Source organism: Lutjanus erythropterus, chromosome 7 (assembly GCF_056507025.1).
Source record: "Lutjanus erythropterus isolate fLutEry1 chromosome 7, fLutEry1.hap2, whole genome shotgun sequence".
Classification (NCBI taxonomy): Eukaryota; Metazoa; Chordata; class Actinopteri; order Lutjaniformes; family Lutjanidae; genus Lutjanus; species Lutjanus erythropterus.
The window spans coordinates 30,177,534-30,201,411 of NC_139323.1; the positions used below are offsets into that span (position 1 = coordinate 30,177,534).

The following is a 23,878-nucleotide window of genomic DNA, read 5'->3' on the forward strand; positions in this document are numbered from 1 at the left end:
GTCATCTCTATTGCAATATTCCTAGGAAATAATCTGCTCAAAATTCATCCAAACACTTGTTTTTACACAAACTTCCTGCAATTACTACATTCACGATTTGGATTACTTGTGCAGTTTACCAGCTGTCCTTTACTGTTATTGTTATGTATTTAATGCAGTATTAAATATCCATAAGATATGTCACTTAGTCAGGGGTCGTCAATTTACTCAGTGATAGAAAAGGAGAACCACTTTCTAACGCATTCCTCCTTCTGCCTGTCTTTTTCCATGTCCAGGTGCTGATCGACCGAGTGTTCCTGTCTGCCTCAGGCCATCATGTCTCGTGCCCGTCAACCCCCGCTGGTCACGGGCATCTCGCCCAAGGAGGGTGCGGCTTGGACCAAAGTCACCATCCGTGGAGAAAATCTGGGTACAGGCCCAACCGACCTCATCGGTAATACATTTATAACCACATGACTAACCACACACGCAGCTCTGTCTTTTGTAAAATGTTTTCATTTCTATGTTTGTTTAATTCTTTAAAATAAATTCCTGTTCAGCAGTATTGATTTTTATGGGGAATGAAGACATCCACATTTATCCTTTACATGCCTGCCCTTGATATTTTTTCTTTTTCTTTCTTATAAAATAGCTACACTGGTATGAATATGTCAAGATAAATATACAGTATAAAGATAGATTTTATATCAGCAAACAGATATAGGTATGCTGATATAAGATGTAAACACATTAAGTAATTAACATTTATTTGTTTTATCCTAAATAATAATTCTTAGATGATGTTTTGTGTTGTTTTATTTCTCTCTTCTGATGTTACTTTTGTTGTAAAAAGAAAGACTAAGTGTAAAAGTTGACAAAGTGTAGCTGCTTTATTTTTGTCATTTAAATTCTGCTTTGCCATTAGGAACATTTTGTAACTTAAGACGTATTAACTGATTTTATTAACTTATCCATCAACAAACCGCAGCGACCCCCTTTTTAAACAGGCTGGTGTAAAGTTTGTTTTTGTTTATATGATCCATAAGTGGACTGGACGCCTCATTCTTTCCCCCCGCTGGAATAAGAATTTCATCACTTTTCCACTATTCAGGTTTTACTGTTGTGACAAGTTAATAAGTTTTATAGAAACAGTGCAAGTTAAATGCTAATTATGTCAAAATTATTTGTAGGTAAAATAGATGACACTTTGTGTACTTATCAGCAGTAATTAGCCGTTAATGTAAACTGTCCGTTTACATAAACAATTAAAGTGTTTAAATAAGTGAAGTATTTTCTAAATTTAGGAGTTCTCCTTTTATATAGTTACTAAAAATTCTTTTGGCAAAAAGCAAAAAAAAAAATTGAAAATTGAAAATATGTTTTATGATTTCATTGCACAGTTATAATTTTAGAGACATCCATTGTGAATTTATTGTACATGTCAATTTTATGTTTGAACTGCTCAGTAAAAATAAAAAAAAAGAGCACTTCAGTAGAGAAAAGAAAAAACAAATAAAATAAAATATTTAGATATTTTATTATTCTGTTATTCAGTTTATCGTCTTCTGCGGAATTCTGCCAACTCTCTCTGCAACACACTAAAAACACAAGTTTTAGTTTCTGTAAATATTTAGATTACTGTATGCCTAGTTTGAGAAACTCAAGAGCTTATCAACATGCATTAATGTGAAAATCGAGTTGTTGCTGGTGTGACTTTTTTTTTATGATTTTAAAGAGCCACACAGATGGACGACCTCATCTTGTTCTAATTATGAGTTTGAACGTCACACTTTTTCTATACTGATATTTTCCCCCCTGTTTGCCAATTCTTCCTCTACCGTACTTCTTTGGTTCGAGTGGAGGTGGGGAGTCCATTCCAGAGGACTCACACACTGCTCCATGCTTGGCATGCGGTGCTCTGGCCCGTGATACAGGTCTATTTCTGACCATGAATGTCCCTGGGGGCCGGAATTAGACAATTAGATATGCACAAATGTGTGCGAGTGCTTATGTATTCAAACAAAGTGGCCGGTGGAGAACAGAGGCAGGAAATGGGTCTCTAATGGGCATATTATTCACGGTTTTATGGGCTATTTGTTGATCAGCTTTCACAGGCTTTTATGATGTTTGATTATACACACATGAAGCTTTTTGAATCCCCTCGGTTTGAAATGTCAAAGTAATCCTTGTGTCTGTCTTCTAGTGTCCAAATAGTTTTCAAGAGGGTTTAAAAGGAGGACGACAGATGTAGGCAGAGTGCACATTGTGCCAGTAATAGGCCACTTAGCACTAGAGTGACACACGTTAGCTTAAAGGAGCTGAGTGAGAGGAAGGAAGGTCATGGCCACCCACACCCGTTGTGACCCCAACTTGAACTCTGACCCACGGTGACAGTTTGACTAAACTTGCTGATAGATGTCAGTTCTATGTGAGTGAGCTCCTCTTGTTATGGATTGTCTGTGAGTGTGTCGGTGCTACATTCTGTTTATTTGTGCTGTCACTGTGTGGCTGTATCTCTCACCCTCTTCACCTTTTTCCCCTCTCTCCTCCGTCTCAGGTCTGTCGATCTGCGGCCATAACTGCCTGCTGACAGCTGAGTGGATGTCAGCCAGCAAGATAGTGTGCCGCGTGGGTCCTGCCAAAGACGACAAGGGGGAGATCATCGTCACTACCAAGTCTGGAGGTCTCGGCACCTCCACGGTCTCATTCAAACTGCTCAGGCCAGAGAGGATTGGTAAGACTCATGAGGCTGAAAATCTGTTTTATTTGCTAATCTGGACAAGAAGAACTGATAAAAGTTGAAACCTTGTCTGCAGTTTAAAATTATTTACATTAACAGCTGAACTCTCTTATTTTGTTTTTTCATTAATTTAATCAGTGTTTTAGTCTTTAAAATGTCAGTGAAAGGTGCACAAGTTCCCAGGGCTAAAGGAGACGTCTTCATATCGTTTTGTAGTTTTACAACCAGCAATTCAAAACCAAAAGATCTTCAACTGACAGTGATAGAAAACAGAAACAAGCAGCAAATTCTCAAATTAAAGAGGCTGAAACCAGCAGTTTTGGTTGATTAATGATTGGTGATTCCAGAAAATCAATCCATTATCAAAATAGGTACAGAAAAATGTATTATCAAATAATTGACAAATTGTCTATAAACAATTTCTGTTAATAATTTGCTCAAGCACCTATAGTCATCAATATTGTCACTGAGATAATTTGTCATAAATATTGTGATATATGATTTTGTTCTCATCACCCAGCCCTAATTCCACTACAAGTAAAAGTTACACATTCAAAACCTTAATAAAAGTATTTAAGTATTATATCAAATTTTATTTAAAGTGCCTATTGGGCATTAAAGTGGTTAATGTGAGTGTTATGAAATTTTTGGTTTATATTTGTGCTGCATTACTGCATGTGTTGTGTTTTACTGCTGTATATGTTAAAGTTGAGCTAATTTTAGCTACTTTATATACTTTTGGGTAGTTTATTCTACAGCAATGCATCACATTCTGTAAGATCATCATATATATTTATTATATGAAAATCTACCTGGTTATTTTAGAGAAACTGTATATTGAGATATATGGAATAGCCTAAAAAATATCTAGATTTTATTTCTAAGACATATCACCCAGACAAAACACAAACACATAAAAAATTGTATAACACTTTGACCACACATTTATCACATCGATGAAACTGCCGCAGATAAATAAAAAAACAGCAGATTGAAAAACTTATTTGCCAGAAACTGATGAACACACCCAACAGTGTGATTTGTGAACGTTTATTTCAGTTTTAAAAAGCTGATTCTATGATTCCGAGTATTACTGGAGATGGTGGCTATACACAGCATTAGCCTTCTATTAATTACTTCTGCGTCCCCTGTGTGTGTACAACTAGAATTACTAGCATTTCTGTATTTGCAGCACGTTTCTTTAAGGGATGGACAAAATGGATTTTGTTCAGTCGATAATAATTACCTGCTTATAGTGATACTGAAAAGACAACTAATAATTTTACATTTTTGTATCTTAAAAAGAAGTTGATCTAACTTGTAGTTTATACACGTCAAGTCAACTTTATTTATATAGCACATTTCATACAAAAAGCATAAACAGAAAATGGCATACAAGATATGAAGGTATTATTGTTATCACTATTGTTAATAACAGTAATAACAGTACTGATTCCTAAAACAAACAACAAAGAAAAACTAAACAAAACACACTTTAAACTAAAAGCTTGCGAAATCACACACCTGAACATGAGAACACTCAAGATGTAGTGAGCAAAGATGATTTCATATTCCTCGGCGCTGACTGAACCGAATCTAATTGACATCACTATGACAACAAAAACAAAGAACAGCTCTGACTCTTCAGATGTTCATTTATTTTTTTCTCGTTCAGTTCATCAAACAAAATTCACAAATATACTCTGGCTTTTATAGAGCATTTTGCTTAAGAATTCAAATTAAATTATTTGATATAATCTGTCAAATTAACTATTATTATAGTGTATTTTTAACCGCTAATATTCCCCGAGGCAATATAGCAGTGACAGGCCAATGTCGGGCGATCATTTATCAGTCCTATATTTATTGTGTATTCCTACTTTCTTTGTGTTACAAATGTGTTGTCAGATTTGTGAGCGTGTTTTTCAAATTGCCTGTGATTTGTCTACTTGAAGTGTTGTCTCAAGTTGCAGAAAACACATGCACTTTACCAAGACCTATAAGTATGTAATAGATGCTGTGTGCCGGAGAGACAGAATTGGCACTAGTTTAATTACAATACAAAGAAACAAAGTTCAAATATAAGTATATAAAAGTATAAAAAGTATAATATGGTGCTGCATGAATGTGTATGTTTGTGCACAATATATTTGAGAGCGTGTACGTCTGTGTGTGTGTGTGTGTGTGTGTGTGTGTGTGTGTGTATGTGTGTGTGTGTGTGTGTGTGTGTGTGTGTGTGTGTGTGTGTGTGTGTGTGTGTGAGAGTGTGTGAGTTGTACATCTGGGATGTGTTGAACTCAGTGACGTGTGTCTCGCCTCCCCTGTCCTGCCCTGTCCTGCAGGTATCCTGGACCAGTCTGCCGTGTGGGTGGATGAGATGAACTACTACGACATGAGGACCGACCGCAACAAAGGCATCTCCCCCCTCTCCTTGCGACCCAGCAATCCACTGGGCATCGAGTTAGACAAGTACGGGCCGAGAACATACGAACACACACGCAAAAATCGCTCAGCACAATCACACCGCCATAAACACACGCGCTCTAGTTATTGAGTCATGGTTTACATCCCTAAACAGAAACAAACTCTCCCCATATGCAGGCGTTTGAAATATTATGCCAACACAGCAATGGCTGAACTGCCTCTAACCGCTGCACACAGGGAGTGGAAACAGAATAATTGTGTATAAAGCAGAGAGGACGACGATAGAAAGGGATTTGGAAAGAACTAAAGCAGCGACCCACACACATGTTCGTGCACCACCACAGAACAGGCCAGGCAGCGTGGTGCTGCCTCCCACGCGTCTGGCAAGGCACACACAAGTTGTAATATATAGTTTGTGTTGTCAGGTTCTGGCATTTCTAGCTTAGTGTTTGTTTGGTTTAGAGGGGCCGGGGGCAAGTGACCGCTCGTGGCCAGAGACAAGACCCCCATAAACAGGCTGTACCATTCACCCGTCTCACAGGGTTGCATTAAACATCCAGCATAGAAAGTCTACACAATCCTCTGACAGTAATATATGGACACACTGTCATCTCTGCACCTGAGCAGTTTGTGTTGGATGAGATGCAGTGAGAGTTTTAGAATAAAATGCTCCTTTTAGGATTTAATCTGAGGAGCTGTTTGTGAGTAAAAGAGCATTACTCTTGTGCGCATCACTGTGCTGTGGTGATGTCACTGGATGGTTATTCGGCTGTGGCCGTATGCAACAGCTGTTTGTAACGTCATATTTGGCCTAAATATAATATAACTGTTTAATGAGTCACTAGATCAAAGCAAGTTGCACCACACATAATTTGTACATGAAGCTTAGTTGTTATTAAATATTTCCACAAGTTTAACTACAAGGTCTAACTATTAAAGAACTACAAAAACATAACATATGACCAGATTAAATTATACATTTGTAATATATTTACTGTAATAAGTCATAAAATGACCATGATATGTCATCAGAAATGAAAAAAAAAGTTATAATAAAATACAAATACTCACTTTGCTGATGATGACACTGTAGCTGCAGTGTCCTGTGAAATTTCCATTCCCATTTTGCCAGAATGGCTGTTTCTGTCTGCCCGTTTCACATTAGAGTTCAAATTAATGCCGAATGTTCACTGAATGAGTTAGTGTCTGTTTATGAGTCATAAGGAATCATTAATAATCTTTTACAAGGACCCGATGTTTGTAACGGTTAAATTGGGCTAAAACTTAATAGATTCTGGCAGGCAGAAGGCAGGCACTGACTGAACTCCAACTCCAGAGTGTGTATTTCCAGAGCAGTGGGCTTTTGCTGTCAGGATAACAGGCTTAACTTTACATTGACAGAAAACTGACAGTTATAAACAGCTGGTCAACTTACAGTGTAGGACTCGTGGTTGCTGGGTAGTGTCAGATTGTAATGTTGAGCTCATCTTGTATTCCTGCAGTATTCCTGCAACCTGCCTGAGAGGGTGCAGGGGGAAACAACTCACTTCAACCATAAATCGTGTATTGAATAGGAGTTCAACCTATTTATTATACTGTATATGGCTCCAAGTTGCTATATGAGCTGCAGTACTCATTTTACGACACACAATTTCTACATATTACTCCTTTTAAAGTGAGTAGAGGTAACAGGGACGTCATATGACCTTACAGCCAATTTAACTGCTGTCAAATAATAAATTGCTTGTTAATTGGAGATATAATGTGCAGACCTTACCCATCAAAGTATGTCAGTGAGTGCTAACAGTTACTAACTTCAAGCAACATTTGTCAAGAAACATTTTATTATGTACCATTAAGTGGCTCATATTATTAAAATAATGACACACAGTTACAATAATTGGATTAGGAGTTAACTAGGAGTTTAGGAATTCGTGTTGATTTCTCTGTAATTGGACAGCAGTACAGATGTTTCCTTGCAGCTGCGCATGACTAAGGGCTTTTCTAGCTAAGACATTCCTGAAGGTTTCACAGTGCAACAAACTTTAGCTAGAAGTTAGAACTTAGTTCAAGATTTTACACATGAACTGAGTGATGCATTCATGAATAGTTGGTAGGTCAAAATTAAATCTAATTAATTAAATCTACAATACTAGTATGCAAAAATTGATAATTGAAGCCTCTTTTGATACCATGGTAAAAACAACCTGCACACAGTGCTGGTACAGAAAAAGCCACTGGGCACTGTCTGGTTTTGCTGCAAGCCTAATTTCAGGCATTGTAATAAAGTCTGGACTGAACTTAATTGAGGTCTTGAATGAGCACTTAGATCTTTTTTTTAGTACATTGTTAGTATCATATCATTTTAAACGTGATATTGAAAAAGGAACCACGTATCAATACTTTTAATAACCTTAACAGCTGGTGCAACTCAATCCGGAACTGTAGAGGAAGAAAACTTATTTGATCAAAGATGAGCCTCGTCACTTTAGTACATATGCTATAGTCTCTGTCAGTGTAACAACTGAGTAATGACGTACAACACCGGACGCCTCCTGATTACCACCTGTCTCCTTGGCTTCTTCTACAAACTGAGCATGTGTGTCACTGACTGTTTCATAATGTAATTCATTTGTCCCTGAGGAGGGCCCTCAGCTACGCACATTTACTTTCATTCTAACAGTGCTCAACAGTTCAGAAAAGGACCGCTTTGATCATTAAATGTAAAATTAGTAAGCAATACTTGCACAGGCGTTGTAAGGGACTGTCTTTAGAAACTGTTTTAGTTTGGTGTCGCCTCATCTGAGCTGAAACAGAAAGCGACCAGAAGCATTTTGTCCAGTATTTTCCTCAAATATACCCACTTCTTGTACATTTTGAAATTTTCTTGGGCATGAATTTCACCACACAGAAAAAACTAAAAGGAATAAAATACTTAAATACAATAATTGGTACAGATACTTTATACCATAAAAGTTAGACATTTCTCATCCTAAACACTGCATTATCTCTACTTGCACATTCTTATTTAACCTTGACAACAAAAAGAGAAATGTCATATACTTGAATGAGTGTGTAGTTGTTGTACTTATCACTAAGTGACTCTGGTCGTCTGTGCGTGTGTTTGTGTGTGCACACGTTACCAAGTGTGTTCTTGTATATAGATTTTCTGTCTCAGAGACCTTGGACCTGAATACTGCTCTGTACTGTCCCTGAGTTGGTTTTTCTACATATGTGTGTGTGTGTAACTGCAGAGTGGGTGGTGGTGGTGGAGGTGGGGGTTTGGTTTGTGTAGGCCACGGGTCATTAGTAGAGATCAAGCTTCCCTAATGAGTGCTGGGTCCTCCAGGGGCACCCAGGCGTCACACACTGCACTTCCCACGCCAAGCTCTCCCAGCCTGGCTACTTTTTGACTGCACACTGCCCCCTGCTGGAAAAGCTAAACTCTGTCTCACAATTTATACAAATCTATTCCCAAGACCTTTCACACACAATTCTTCATTTTAGTTTCATTCAAGTTGTCCTCCGTCCTGACTTCTCACTGTGTCCATCTTTGTTTATCTCTGTTCTCCAAGGGGCAAAATCCCACAGAAAGACATGGAGCTGACATTTCCAGGAATGAGTGGAGACTTCACCAGTGAGAACTTCTCTGCAACCTGGTACCTCATAGAAAACCATTCAGGCTCCAGGTTGGTCATTGGGTTTGAGCTTTCCTCCCTCATAACTACTAATAAGAAGGATGAAAGAGAAGACAAAATTAAAATAATAGTTGAATATCTATCCCTTTGGTCCAAGCTCTGTAGAAGGCCCCACCAGAAGCATTCTTCCCGTAACACAATTTACTGACATTTTACAGACCAAATGCTTGTTCAGTTAATCAAGAATATAACAGAGAGATAAATCAATAATAAAAAAAATTGTTGCAGCCCTTTGATACAGAGTGGAAAGTGGCAGTGAAAATAAGTTGAGTTAGACAGAATGCATGTCGAAAAAGGCAGAATTTGTTCTGCTTGGTTGTGTGACATCACATGGTTCTTTGGTGTTTCAGAGAACAATTTGGTATATTGATAGAGCAATTAATCTTGCCGATTATATGCCATTTTGAGATAATAAGCGATGGCCGATGCCTGCAGTCACGAGGTTGATAAACAAAAAATATCTGCAGCCTTGTGTAGCTGCCGTGGAGCAAAGTGGTGAAAAAAATAGTCTGGAGCCCTGTACTATACCTCTCATGCATCCTACTGTAAACATTTGCCTTAATTGCCTCAGTGACCATCTTTTCCAAATGTTTACATGTTTCTCCCAACCTACCTGTCAGCAAATCAAATCTAACACCATTACTGGCTAGCATTAAATATATATTATGCTATAATGTATAGAACAGGGCTGCAACTAACTACTATTTTCAATGTTGATTAATCTCTTGATTATTTTCTCAGTTAGTTGTTTGGTTTATAAAATGTCATAAATGGTGAAAATTATCAATCAGTGTTTCCCAAAGCCCAAGATGATGTCCTCAAATGTCTTATTTTACCCACAACACAAAGATGTAAAGTTTTCTGTTATAAAGGAGTAAAGAAACGAGAAAATATTCACATTTAAGAAGCTGGAATCAGGGAATCTGTACTTTTTCCTTAAAAAAATAATATTCAAACCAATTCAACAAGATAATCAAAATGCTTGCCGATTAATTTAATGCTCATTCAAAATTGATTAATTGTTGCAGCTCTGGTATAGAATAATGCAGTTGAATGATGTTGCTTCTGACATTCAGTCAGTAAAAAGTATGTAAAAATATGTAAATCTACCACAATATACAAAAGAGATAATATAGCAATAAAAAAAATAATATATACAATAAGAAGTGTGTAAGGTTGCATGTATGTTTTCTACAATATGTAACAGCAATATAAAAATGTAAAACTGCAATATAAGATAAATAAAAGTATGATAATGGATGGAAGAATTATGTACAAAAATGTGCATCAAGCTACAGCATTCTAAGGTCTGTCATTTCTGTATAACAGAACGTTTCTAAGTATAACAGGCTGTTTTCATCCCATCCATCAGGGTTTATTTTGCAGTAATGACATGCTCGCTGTACATTATCCCATACGTGGTACTGCTTAAAATAACTGTGCATATTACATTGTCATTTACGTGGAATAATGGAATTATACATGAATTATCTTTGTTTTGATATCTGCATCTTATGATATCTTATGAACCATCACTCGCCCTGCACTCTATATAACATCTTTGGCCATTGAAAAACACGTATCGGTCAGCCGTCAGTTGGAGATGTAGACGAGGCAGCCTGCTGACCCAAAAGCCCTGAGCCCAGTTGACTGTCATGTCAGGGCAGAGGAGAGTTATTTTGGACTCTCCTGGCTTCCTCTCCCCCTGCTTAGCCTTCCAGTAACCCAGACCCCAGGATCCAGAATGACCAGGGGCCTCTGTTTGGACCTCGCTGGGTGACTGTTTCTTCCTGTGGAGGAAACCTCACTCAGGACACTGACACACAGACACACGTAGTCACATCTGGCCAAATATACATGTGTGCGATTCTGTTTCTGACATACAGTAAATGCTTGTGTGTCTCTTGACAACAAAATAATGTTGTAATGTGCTGTTAATTGTTATTAAGAAAAAATGCCAAAAAATGTTATTTCTGGCTTTTTAAATGTGACAATTGGCAGCTTTTCTGTTTTTAACATTGTAAATTGAACTGTTGCAGCAATTTGAAGATGTCATCTTGAGCATTTTCTAAATTTTGTGACATTTTATAGACTGAATAATTAAGTAATTAAAGGCATTATCGGCAACATTTTCCAAAAGAAAACAATGTATAGACTCATATTACACAATCCCTTTCAGTAATCACTTATGACACCCTAGAAGTGTGTGGCGATTGCTGTATCTGCAAAGACTCTGCCCTCTGCTTGTATTTTCTTTTTTTTGTTGTTGTTGTTTTGCTGTCCTCAGGATGTTTCACCAGCCCAAAATGTTGGTATCTGATGTCCTGATGTGTTTAGAAACAGCTCAAACAAATCCCACTGACTCTACCTTGTTTTTGTTTCCTCAGTTTTGAGCAGTTGAAGATTGCGGCCAGTAATCTGAAGAAGCAGGCCACGAAGAAGAATGAGGGGAGTCTGGCCTACGTAAAAGGTGGCCTCAGTACTTTCTTTGAGGCCCAGGACGCTCTGGCAGGTGAGAAGGATTAACACATTTTTGTGTGATGTGGAACTGCACCAAATGGTCTACAATTAATACACACAACTTCCAAATCATCACTCTTCATCTCAGCTCTTGATTTTTGGAAAGTGTGCAAGTGTTCGTGTCTTGGGATTTTTTTTTTTCCCCACATGCGGTTTAGCAGCGGTTGATTAAAGAGGCTCATTTGGACGCTGTGTGAAAACCCTCCACTTTCTGCTACAGTTACACCAGCCAACCACAACACGGCTAATTCACCTTCATCAAAATGAGATCAGCTCTCACCTGTCACACACAGGCTCACTTGAGTCTCCCTAGAGCCTGGAAGTAGACACACACACACACACACACACACACACACACAGACTCGTAGCAACAACGACTTTCAGATGCCAAAAAGATTTCAAGGTAGCAGAGACTGACTGCTGTCGCTCTGCCAGGTACCTCAAATCAATTGTTTGCTTCATCATTCATACTTTTGTCTGTTTACTCTCTCCTCCCACCATAGCCGCTCAGTTACTTCCCCTTACTATTTATACGTACACTTTTCTGCCTCCATCATTATTATTATTGCTTTCCGTATGTTTGTGCCCCGGTTGGGAGAGAGGCGATGTTTTCATTGTTAGTGGCTGAATCTAAATAAACGGAGCAGACCAACACAATGCAGGCCAGAGTATTAGGACTGATAGTGCTGATAACAGACCCAATATGACCAATGGGAACAATGCACAGTCATTCTCACGTTCAGACTGAGCGTGCCTACTGTGTGCCCACTGCCCCAATGGGAAATGTACAGTCCCTTTAGAAAGAGGAAGCGGTACACCACGGATGTACTCATGTGACCTGTGAACCAGGAGGGCATAATGATGCTTCATGATTTACTGTATTGGCCTGAATGTAAAACAGCCCTGATTATAAAATGTCCCACTTGCTTTGAAACAGTTTTTTGGATAAAGACTTTTAGATTATTTATGTAGTTTCTATTAAACACAGTAAATCATTTTAAAACAAATTAACTGACAAACTTGACATTGATAGTGACATAGTCTTTATTTCTGTTCCAATATTTGAAGGGGAATCTACATTAACAAGTGGAAGGTTTACTGTGATTTTTTTAATATAGTTTTACCTTAATAACAACTCTGCTAATTAGCAATGTTTGGGGAAAGTTTGCATATTATACATTTGCCAAACTCCTCAATTAGTCATCGTCCTTTAATCATTTTGTCACTTAAAAGCTGAATCAATAGTCTTAATTAGGGTTGCAAATTTTAAGCACTTTCCTTCAATTAATCACAATTTCGAAACCCAAAAAACCTAAACACACATATATAAACACACAATAAAAATATTAGCACACATTTTGTGGTATTAGCATACCACACAATACCACATGCAAAATCAAAGCTTTATTTCAACAGCAACGTGTTGCATATTCTATGACATCGTTAAACAGCCTGTCAAACATATGAAAACGTAAAAGCCTGCATAGTAAAATTAAGTTTAAGTGAAAATCAGACAGCATTTGGAGCACAATCATAAAAATAAAAAAATAAATAAATAGTATCTTTTAGATTTCACATCTTTATTTGATAGTAGATTGGTTAAATTTTGCATGATGGATCAAATTCTCACTGACCGATTAATCTATAGTAATAATAGTCTTCATTTTTAAAACAGACCTAAAAGAACAGTCAGGATACCTGTCCACCCTGGAAAACCTGAAAAACAGTAGGCCAATTTTCCAGTTATGCCGAACAAACGTAAAAGCTAAAGCAGCTAAATGCATAGCAAAAATATGAAGACATATCAGTTACAAATATGAAAAATAAAAATATAACAAGAGGAAATATAAAAAATTAACAATTTAAAAGAGGAAATTTAAAAAATAAAAATAGAAACGATTTAAACAGAGAAAATATAAAACTAGAAACAGTGTATACAATATAAGGAGGCTTGTTGAACGTTTTAAAGCCACCATTGCTGTAATATTTGATCAAATGAATACAAACCACTGTGGGTTTAAGAAAATATTGATACACTTGAGTATTGCAGTATTATGTTTTGTGACACTGGATCAATTCTCAAAAACATGGTGATGTGTTCTTTAAACTATGACAGTTTTCCAAAAATTAGATAAAAATAAATAGCATTATATCATCTTGCATATAGTAAACATCCTGTGTTGTTATATGTATCGTATTGCCAGATTCTTGCCAGTACAAAGCTCTACAAACCACGATTGTCTTAACTTGGCAATTTCAAAATACCATCAATGTAAAATGTCAATTTCAAAGTGAAAATCCCAACAGAAAAATCTGCCAGCACTAACAAGACCCCAATGTACATTTATCACTGCCAGAAACAAGATTCACACTGAAGCTGTAGTTGATCGCTGTCTTCCAGTTAAGAGGAGCCAGCAGTCAGAAACAGAGCGCTCTGTACAAAATGTTTTTATTAACTGCTCCTCTCTGTTACCACTGCTCCGTGTCTGCTGGGTGAATACTCACAAATTAATAAATCAATAAGCATAACAAATGCGCATGTAAATATGCAGCTGTTCACCATAACAACTTCATAAGTTGATAGTATCATTGTTTACAGCTTTTGCGGCAAAAAATCAGTTACTCCTGCTTCAAAACATAAATCTTAGATCCCTCTAGCTTGTCCAATTGTGTTTTTTAAGTTCAGCTAACAGACCAAACTTTATGGAAGAGGTCTAAATGACTGTTTTTAGCTGTTAGTATTTTTCAGTCCTTTTCAGTTTTTTGTGTTTTGCACTGGTTTTCTCTTTTCACAAGTTCATTTCCTTCATGGTAGCAACACATAATGTACTGTAGGAGCCATTCGAACCTCTTGGAAGGTTTAACTGGGCTCACTAAACATGATAAGGGCTGAAATAAACATCAACACACTTATCTTACTATCAACAATGAGGCTACAAACAAGCTAAAGCACAACATTATCATAAAGGAACAAGGCTCACTCTGCCACATAAAGCAGGTACTCATTTTATTCTAACAGTTGTGAATCTGTAAATGTCTGCTCCTCAAATATCGACTCCCACTTTTCAAATGTAAGTTTCAGAAAAAGCATGGTCTCATGTTTGGACCAGCAGCTTGACTTAAAAGTTCATTTCTAAACTTTCTGACTCCCGTCTTCTCACCATGACTCATTACAGCACTACAACATCCTTTCTCGGCCAAGATTTGGCTCCCAGTCATAAAAAATGAAGTGGTAGCCCAGAATGGATAGCTCAAGTGGAGATATTCTGTGTGCTAGGTATGGTCAGCCAAACCGACATACCAGCCGGCACGCTGCTCGCAGCCAGCCAGCGTGAGGCAGCTCTGCAATAGCTCACTGCCAGGTCTCGTTAGCACAGCTGTCTGAGCCTCTGTGAATCCTTTCTTTGTCCCTCTTCAGCAGCATTTGGCAGATCTCTGTTGTTCTGAGTCGTTCCAAATGAACCTCACCTGAGATGTAGCTCTGAGAATTTAAAAGAAATGAGCTGTGGAAAAAAATAAAATTAACAGGGTGCTTGTGTGTTCTCTCTGTGCAGAACTTTCTGTGTTAAGAGCTGCTGTGGTGCTTCCAGTCCTCTCAATCACCATCAAGTCATTTTTGTCTCCTCTCCTGTTTATTTTCAGTTCTGCTTGCATGTGAGATTTTTATTGATGACTTTAATAGATGTCTGGAGTTATTTTTTAGTGCAAGTGCACTGCTGCCGGCAAGGTGGAAACAAGGAAGAGAAGCCAAATCTGGGAGAAGAAATGAGGCGGATAGAAAATATTTAGAGCAAACATCGGGACTCTGACTTCAGTATCCGTGGAGTTTCTCTCCCGCCCTCTCTTTTTCTTGTCCCCACTAATTGCCTCTTAATTGCTCTCCAGTATTACTAACCATCTCCAACAGAAATAGCAAAACAAAATCCCATGTCTCTTTTTAATGAACTATGAACTCTGTGCTTAAGCACACAGTTTAGACTTTTGCATCTGCGAACCACAAATCTTGTTAATTACTGTGCTGTTTGGGTTTGTTAGCTAATGTTGGCTTTTGGCAAATGTAGAAACAAGACTGGGGACTCCAGCCAGCTTTTTATGCCGATGTTTGTATTTTTAAAGCTTCTGAGGGGCAGATCAGGCTTGAGCCACCAACCAAAGCCATCATTATTTGATGACCAGGGAATGAGTCTCAATAATCAATTAGGTTTCCCCAGAATTGCTTCCTGCACCTTTAAATTTAGGGGCTTTATATGTAGCAACATCATGATGCAGAAACCTACAACAGGTGGGAAAATGTGGGCACATACATGCCTCGGCCAAAATTTGATTGTTCAGATTTGAATACATTAGATCACTACTGTGAAGCTACAGAATACCTGTAATTGAGTCTCATTCCCTGGACATCAAATACTGCCGTTTTGGATCAGTAAAATGTCACGAGAACAGCAAAACAATGAGAAAAACAAGAAGGTACAAGCAGAGGGCGGGGTAAATGCGAACTCTGCACACTTTTTATACAAACCAAATCTAACACAAAGTTATTGCAGGACTTTTTTGGAAAATCCTGCATAGTTTATCTTAAGATTTACAAAGACTGTTATTGAAATATACAAAGAAATTACTGACTATTACAGATACAAATAACCAAAATAAACAAGTAGGTTTGCAACTAACAATTATTTTCATTTTCAAGTAATCTATTGATTATTTTCTTGACTAATCATCTATAAAATGTCAGAAAATTATTAAAATTGTTGATCAGTATTTCCTAAAGCCCAAGGTGACGTCCTCAACTGTCTTATTTTGTCCACAATCCAAAGATATTCAGTCGACTGTCAGAGAGGAGTAAAGAAAACACAAAATATTCACATTTAAGGAGCTGAAATCATAGAATTTTGCCTTTTAAAAAAAAATAAATAAATACTTAGATTAATCAATTGATTATCAAGATAGTTGGTGATTAATTTAATAATTGATTCATAATCGATTATTCAGTTAATGTCATCCACAACCACGTAGCTCAATTTTTAATCAAATTTGCAGAAAACCAGCAAAAGAAAATGCAGAGAAATGTGTTTCCATTACTAGCATTATTCGAAAATTAGATGTTGAGCGTGTCAAAATAAACAGTTGATGGCTGTAATTCTCAACTCAGTTGCTCTTACAACTGGGGGGGAAGGGGGTAACAAGATGATGTCATTAAAAGAGCGCCAGTCAAACCTCAAACAGAGGAAAACATCAATGAAAAAGTGATAAAAAATATGACGTTCCTTTTAAGTTTCATCCAGCTGTTTTTATACAGTTGAATGGAAACAATTCTAATAATTATGGAAAATGATTGTGGTTAGCTCAAATAATCACAGTTTGGTAATTATGTAATAATTGTGACAGGCCTTGTTGTTTGTGCCAGTAGGATTGAATCCTAAATCTGGGCAGTGTGCTGGACATACTGCTGTAAATGAGGCTTTGACACGGAGAAGTAATGCAGCATCACTTGCACAGGGTCTCTGGGTCAGACAGAGTTCACATGAAGTCACAGGTCAGAACCTCTAGATCGGGGGTGTCAAACTCACTTTACTTCCGGTTATGTTTGACACCTCTACTATTGAAGTAAGCTGTTTATACCTTCATCATGTGACCTTGTTACTGGAGGTAGAAAGTTGAAAGGGTGTTATGAGGCCACATGGGCATTTAACCAAAAAATGTGGCTTCAAGCAAGTGTCACAGCTTCTATTAACCATTTTTTTAGGGTCAGCTAGTGTTTTGTATTGGTCTGATTTTTATGTTATTTACAAGAAATCTCGTCAAGTCATTATTTCTACATTGGCAAGTTTTTTTGTTTGATATAATATTTTTCTTGTTTGCAGAGGGGAATTATTTGCAGTGAGGGAATAAGTGGTCTTGTAAACATTCCATGTGAACCACCACAGACTGGTGAAAGAAATGGAAGGTTTTGGGCACAGAGACTGTTTGGTCGTGGAGCCTGAGTGACAAATCAAGCCGCGCTGCTGAGACAGAGCCGCTCCGGCTGATTGACTGACTGACAGTCTGTCAGGCAGTCCGGGGTTGTTTCTACTAAAATGTTGAAATTTGTGGTTTTTCATTGTTGTGTGAAAAGGAAGTCTCCCAGTGATGCAGGAAACGGAATGGCTACCGTGTTCCAAAAATGCCAGATTCCCAGGGCCTATTCCCTGAGCCCCCGGCCCCGGCAGGAGTCAAAACATCTCCAGCTTTAGAATCCAGGGACACTGTATTTTTATTCTTATTCAATTTTTTTTCTCCTCAACGGTTCCAGGAAGTGAAGCGGGAGCTGCAGCTCTTCCTCAGGTCCTGGCTGCGTGTGTTATCCGGACTCTGACCTGATGTTTAGGTTAGCTGTTGCGTCATCAGCCCTTCAGTGTGTGACAGATGCAGAGGACACACAGCTGGCAGCAGGGCAAAAGGGGGAGTGTGGAGACGTGAAGCAGACCTGAGCGTATGTGTGTGTGTGTCTTAGTCTTCCTGTGTGTTCAGCCCTATCAACCCTGCGATACACTCCCACTTCTGTGCGCCTTTGTCCAAACCTGCTGCATTTTCTGCCAGTCGGCAAGCAGCGAGAGGTCCTCGAAAGGGCCGGCGACGTCGGCACTGATTAGGCCGTGGCATGTTTGAACAGCGTGTTTTAGGAATACCTCGGTCTCTGCCTTGAGGCTTCTGTCTGTCAGAATGGACCCACATATTTATTTACAGAACTCTCCCCCCTTCACTTTGCCTCCCGCTCCCTCTGCTGTGTCCAAGCTCTGCTAGCAGCCAGTGTTTGTAGTGGAACAACTGTGGGAGAAGAAGGAAGGCAGAGAAGTGGAGAAACGAGAAATGAGAGGATTCTTTTTCTCTTTTTTTCCATGTTTCTGTCTCTTTACTTCATTCTTGAGATGTCTGCTTGTTGCATATTTGAATCGCTCCACAAGTATGTATGAGAAGGTCTCCTAAGCCTTCTCCACCTCTCCTCTGCTCTGTCAATAAACCCACACTGCAGCTCTCAGCACCCAGCTGCCCACTACTGCACACCATTTATTTATTCACTGGGGTAGCCACACCGCTCGCTCTGCCGCTCTGTTTTCTCCCCTCGTTCCCTCTTTTCAAACTCCCTCTCCCGCATGAAGCTCTTCACGCTAAGTGATGGATACAAGCCATCAGAGAGGTCCTCCCACTTCCCCCGAACAACAGTCATTTTTGGCAGCTTCGCTCACCCAACTGTTATTTTTCAGAAAGTTGAAACGTTTTCGATTCACATTACCTCCAGGTCAGAGGGCTCCAAATGTCCCAAGACCACATAACTGTGCTGTTAATGGCTTTGCTGAGGTGAATTGATCCAGTACAGTCACCGCTGGAACAAGGTCAGGTCGTCTCTTGCGTGGGAACAGGCACAAGGGGGGGTGGGTTCAATAGCAGCATCTGTGGGCGGAGATCGGCGAGGTTATCTCCCATCTACCACTGGGGTAGGGCCTGTTTATTGTTTTACCTTCAGTTCCTGAAATTGAAAATGTTCCTGTCTCAGGGGATTACACGTTGGTTGCTCTACAGTTTGGAGAACCGTTTTCCGCTTTTTTTTTCTTATTCCACATTTCTTTCCACCTCCTTATTCATGCTAACATTTATTATGTCTTTATTATGCTAGTGGATTTCATTGTATTTTGTCCATCACAGTCCTTTAAAGTTAATTATATAATGATAATAATAACAGTAATTTTGTGTTTCAGCGATCCACCAGAAGCTGGAGTCTGATGGCACAGAGAGAGTGGAGGGATCAATGACCCAACGACTAGAAAATATCCTCAACAGTAAGCATCTTTTTATCTAGAGTCTAAGTCCATGAGAAAAAAAAAAGGTATTTATTGCACTTTGTCATTGTAAAGATCCTGTCAGTGTGTAAGTGTGTTTGTAGGGTCTGGTCCATAAAATGTCAGAAAATAATGAAAAATGTTGATCGCTGTTTCTCAAAGCCCAAAGTGACATCCTCAAATATCCTATTTTTTCCACAACCTGAAGATACTCAGTTTACTGTCACAGAGGACTTAAGAAACCTGAAAATATTACATTTGAGAGGAATAACCAGTGAATTTGGACATTTTTTTGACATTAATTAATTGTTGCAGCTCTTACAAAGTACATAAAAAAAACATTCACAGTGCTGCCACATAATCTGTCAAATAAGATATTATTATGTAATATTTATCCATTATTATACACCAGTGCCAATATAGCTGTGATAGGCAATATCAGCCTCAATTTTTATTGCGTAACCCTAATAATTGAATGGCTTTCTTTCTAATATTTACATAAATTTGACATTGTTTGAGATTACTTTATATTTTTTTAGTCAGAGGTAATGAAAAAGCCCTGTTTCGATTGTTTTTATCTCTCTGCACATTACTTTGGATTCAAATTTTTACAGTATGTTCTTGTGTTGACTTTAACATGGAAATAAAACTGAGAGTGAGAGTTTGGTCATCACACACTGATACACCTTCGACTGACCAAACACACTGTGTAATGTTCAGTCGCCTTTGTAGATCTTCCTCTTCTTAACGAGCAGATCCCTCTGCAGATCCTGTGTTCCCACCCTCTCATCTCATACATGATAATGTGACTTTTCTAATGGAGGGTCAGTAAGCAGGTCCTTTTCCCGGAGTCTTGAGTAAATAAACCTCCCTCCCGGACGTAGCTTTCATCCCTACAGCCCCAGACTGGTGGGCCCATGGCCCAGTGGGCCCAGGCCACCGTTCACCCCCAAAAAACTTGTGCGTCAAACACACAGCGCCAATCAGCCAATCACAAAATAGGAATGCTCCTTTCATGACAACTCAGATTTGTGAGTGAAAAATGTAAAATATTCCTCTGGTCGCTCCCATGCTGTTTTTCCTTCAGGGATTTTGTTTTGGGGGTGGGGTTTTGTTTTGATTAGAAGAGCTTTTTTTTCCTATTTGACGGCACATCCGAGGCCACCCAAGAAGCCAGTTAGCTGTGTAAAGGTTCCACTAAGCTGTCTGACTAAGAGATAGCTGTCAATTTCTCGTTAGCAGCTCAGTCTCTACTGTGTCAGATCGCATACAGAGCAGGAAGAAAACCAGAGCTTGACATTAAAAGGGAAATGTGGTATCAGCATTTATTTTTATAGTATCAGAGTTTCTCATTTTCTCCTGCCTCTTTCACTCTCTCACTCACTCTTTCTCTCTCCGTCTTTCTCATAGGAGCGAGTGATACTGCAGACACTCTTTTCCAGGAGGTCTTGGGGCGGAAAGACAAAGCTGACTCCACACGCAATGCACTCAACGTCCTGCAACGTTTCAAGTTTCTGTTCAACCTGCCACTCAACATTGAACGCAACATCCAGAAGGTACAATCCACAAATAACAATAGAAACACCAGTGCGACTGTTAAATACCTAAAACAAAACAAATACAGCTTCCCTTTGCCTCCACACCAGCACACTTGTACTGGTGTCATTTGAGTCCTGAGCTGTGTGTAGTGAGATATTGGATCATTCATCAGGAGGCAGAGCCTTCAGCTGTCTTAAGTGATGGAGGAGGTGAAAATCTGTTTCACAGTCTGCTCTGTTCTCTCAGGATAACGTGTTTAGGTCTGGTTATTTGTGAGCCCATTGTTTTCATCTCAGCCTTCATGACACTAATCTTGAGTTCATTTAGCTGTCACAACAGGACATTGTCATCTCAAAGTGGGAACATAATCAGAGAGGAGTGTTTGCACTATAGGGTGCACAGAGTCCGTGGGTTAATATACCTCAGTTATTATAAAGCCCCGCAGAGCAATCATAAAGCCTAATGGCTCCCATGAGAAGCTTTACATCCCATTACAAGTCCACCAGTGTGTGTAACTTCACCTCATTTTCACTTTACTTAACTTTATTGTCCCTCTGCAGGAAACTGTCCCAACAGTAACTTATAATATAAAAGAAGACAAGCTGCACATAAATATATTCTGTACATATGAACATAACCCAAGAAAACAGTAATCATAAAATACTGATAAACCAAGAATCGTGCTATAACAACTGCTCAACAAATTTAGAAACATAATAGTGCAAACTGCAAAGTAATTCTTAACTGTTGCTTGTAGCACAGAAAGCAGTGATACCTGCTCTCCACAGCTCACTATGTCCAAATTTTGTTAAAATACAGACGGGTCTTTTAAAAGTCTAGTAATTGTTAAGGCCAGGGATGTTCCTGGCGACTAATTTCCCTGTCGATTAAATGCAAAATTTAATTTAGACTAGTCGACTAGTCTAGAAAGACAGAAAGAAAAAACTCAGGAAGCAGTCAAAATTGCACACAACTTATTGATTATTGTTAACCGTGTCCAAAAAAAAAAATACTGCTTGTGTTAGGATCCATTTGAAGCTCAATCACAGTCTACCATCGCCAAACCATATTTTAAATGCTGGTGAAATGTGCCACCTTGTGCCATGCAGTACCAGCATTGCACATTAAACTACAAAACATGACAACAACTCAATAAATACTTTACCTTTTCAGGACAAAGAGGTTCACAGTATCTGCAAGTAAACAACCCGGGGGCTGCAACGTCAGCAGTGCTAGCAGTGCTGAATGTGGTCACATGTTGCTCTAGTTGAGTGGTTATATATCAGTTTAGCATGTCACAGCCTACATGCAACCCAATTTTTATTTTCTGTATCAAAACACTGTCAAACTGTGCTGATTGTACGAGGTGTCATCTCTCCCACTTTGCTGATTAAAAACATCCAGGGTTGCAGGGCCACCGGGGCATATGTGCTGGGAGAAAGGGGCTGATGTCTGATGGGGCCTCAGCCCCGTCTAGTGGCGGGCAGCTGCATAAGATTGTAGAGGCAATAGCTAACTGGCCTTGTGCATTAATAAAATATTGATAAATACTTTAAGCGACTAGTATTTCTGGTGCCGACTAACGAGGGTGGTGATGTTTTAATTGTATAGTTGACTAATCGCACATGTCCCTAGAGCTTATTTTATTATATTCCTCTCAGCCTGAGTAGTTCTTTTTTTTTTTTTTTGCTGTGTTTTACAAATATTATCAGTTTGTCAAATGCATTTATTAGGTGGACATGAGCCTCTCAGTTTGTTATTAAACACAACACCCCATTTACAGCTGGTATTAAAATGAGATCAGCATCCGGAAATGTTGTCTGCATAATAAACAATCTGCTTTTCTGTTCAAACCTGTTATTTTTAATGCTCATTGAGATCAGATCTCTGTCCTAGAGCAAAACCTGCAAATGATTAATTTGAGGTGGAGGAAAATCAGGCCCAGACTCTCTTTAAAAAAATTTGTGTGTTGTCTTTTTTCTTTTTTTTTTTTAATAAAAAAATAGTATCAGTTTGTGCTGTTGTGTTGCAGTACCAGCATGTAGGCTCCTCTGTGACTCAATAAATTACATGGCTTGATAACAGCAGATCACCTGCACAGACAAATGCAACACACACGGTTATTTCTTTCTGCTATCATCCATTTCCCATCACTATTGCTTTCATTTTTCACACAGTTCTGTTGAATAACTCATCTTTTGGCGCTTGCATGCCACAGAATAGATGTATAACCAGTAATCAGAGGCGTGTCTTGTTCAGCCTTCTCCCTCGCTCACTCTCCAAATTTGAACAACAGCCTGCATTTGATGTGAACTCAAAACAAATATCTGTTTGTCTGCGTTTACACCTAGGATGTGAACACAGTGCGAGCCAGACGACCTCCAGATGTGGTCAGGAAGAGATTCTGATCAAGATGCATTTACACTTTTTATGAAAAATTATTTTTTCCTTATGTGGATAATATGTCTGGATACTGATTACATTTCAATACCAGGTGTAAATGGGGTCTCAGATGTCTGAAGCTGTTTTTAGGAACCCCACAGCCCTACAAGAAAAATAGTCTTCACCAGGATTCTTGTGAAGCTGCTTTTAATTATTAATTTCTTCAAAGTGTGTCACAGTATGCACTTTACATTTGTTTTATGACAGGCTGACTGCTGTCATCCAGAGGGTGGAGCTAGAAAATCTTAAATACATAGACAGGTCAGTGGGCTGCATCATTAACTGAACTGACTTTTCTCTCTCAGGGTGATTACGATGTGGTGATCAATGACTATGAGAAAGCCAAATCTCTCTTTGGCAACACTGAGGTCCCTGTTTTCAAAAAAGGTAAATCTTTTGGTGTTTCTACCCCAACAAATGAATGAAATTAAATAAAATATCACTCCTTAAAATATCCTCTCTATTTTGAATGTTCTCACCATGAATGAAATTGTTTCCTGTTCCTCTGCTACAGTGTATGCCGAGGTTGAGACGAGGATTGGAGCTCTGCGGAGTCTCTTATTGGAGAAGCTGCTGCAGACCCCGTCAACACTACATGACCAGAAGAGATACATCAGGTCTCTTTATATTTTTTTAATTATGCAACAATTATTTCATCTGTCTCTTCCTCCCAGTCATCATGTTCTGGCCTTTTATACATGATTTGTTTTTATGATATC

General features: G+C 38.7%; 1 protein-coding gene across 1 annotated transcript in view; it reads left to right on the forward strand.

Annotated features, from left to right (window-relative positions):
- The first annotated feature begins 275 nt into the window (after positions 1-275).
- Positions 276-23,878, forward strand: part of exoc2 (exocyst complex component 2) — a 50,732-nt gene continuing 27,129 nt past the window's right edge. Inside the window, exons 1-9 of the mRNA XM_084723501.1 lie at positions 276-433; positions 2,537-2,713; positions 5,062-5,188; positions 8,719-8,832; positions 11,229-11,353; positions 19,098-19,178; positions 20,589-20,734; positions 23,465-23,546; positions 23,674-23,776. Coding sequence (XP_084579627.1) covers positions 316-433; positions 2,537-2,713; positions 5,062-5,188; positions 8,719-8,832; positions 11,229-11,353; positions 19,098-19,178; positions 20,589-20,734; positions 23,465-23,546; positions 23,674-23,776 — 1,073 coding nt within the window. The 5' untranslated portion in view covers positions 276-315. The remainder of the gene's footprint in view (positions 434-2,536; positions 2,714-5,061; positions 5,189-8,718; positions 8,833-11,228; positions 11,354-19,097; positions 19,179-20,588; positions 20,735-23,464; positions 23,547-23,673; positions 23,777-23,878) is intronic.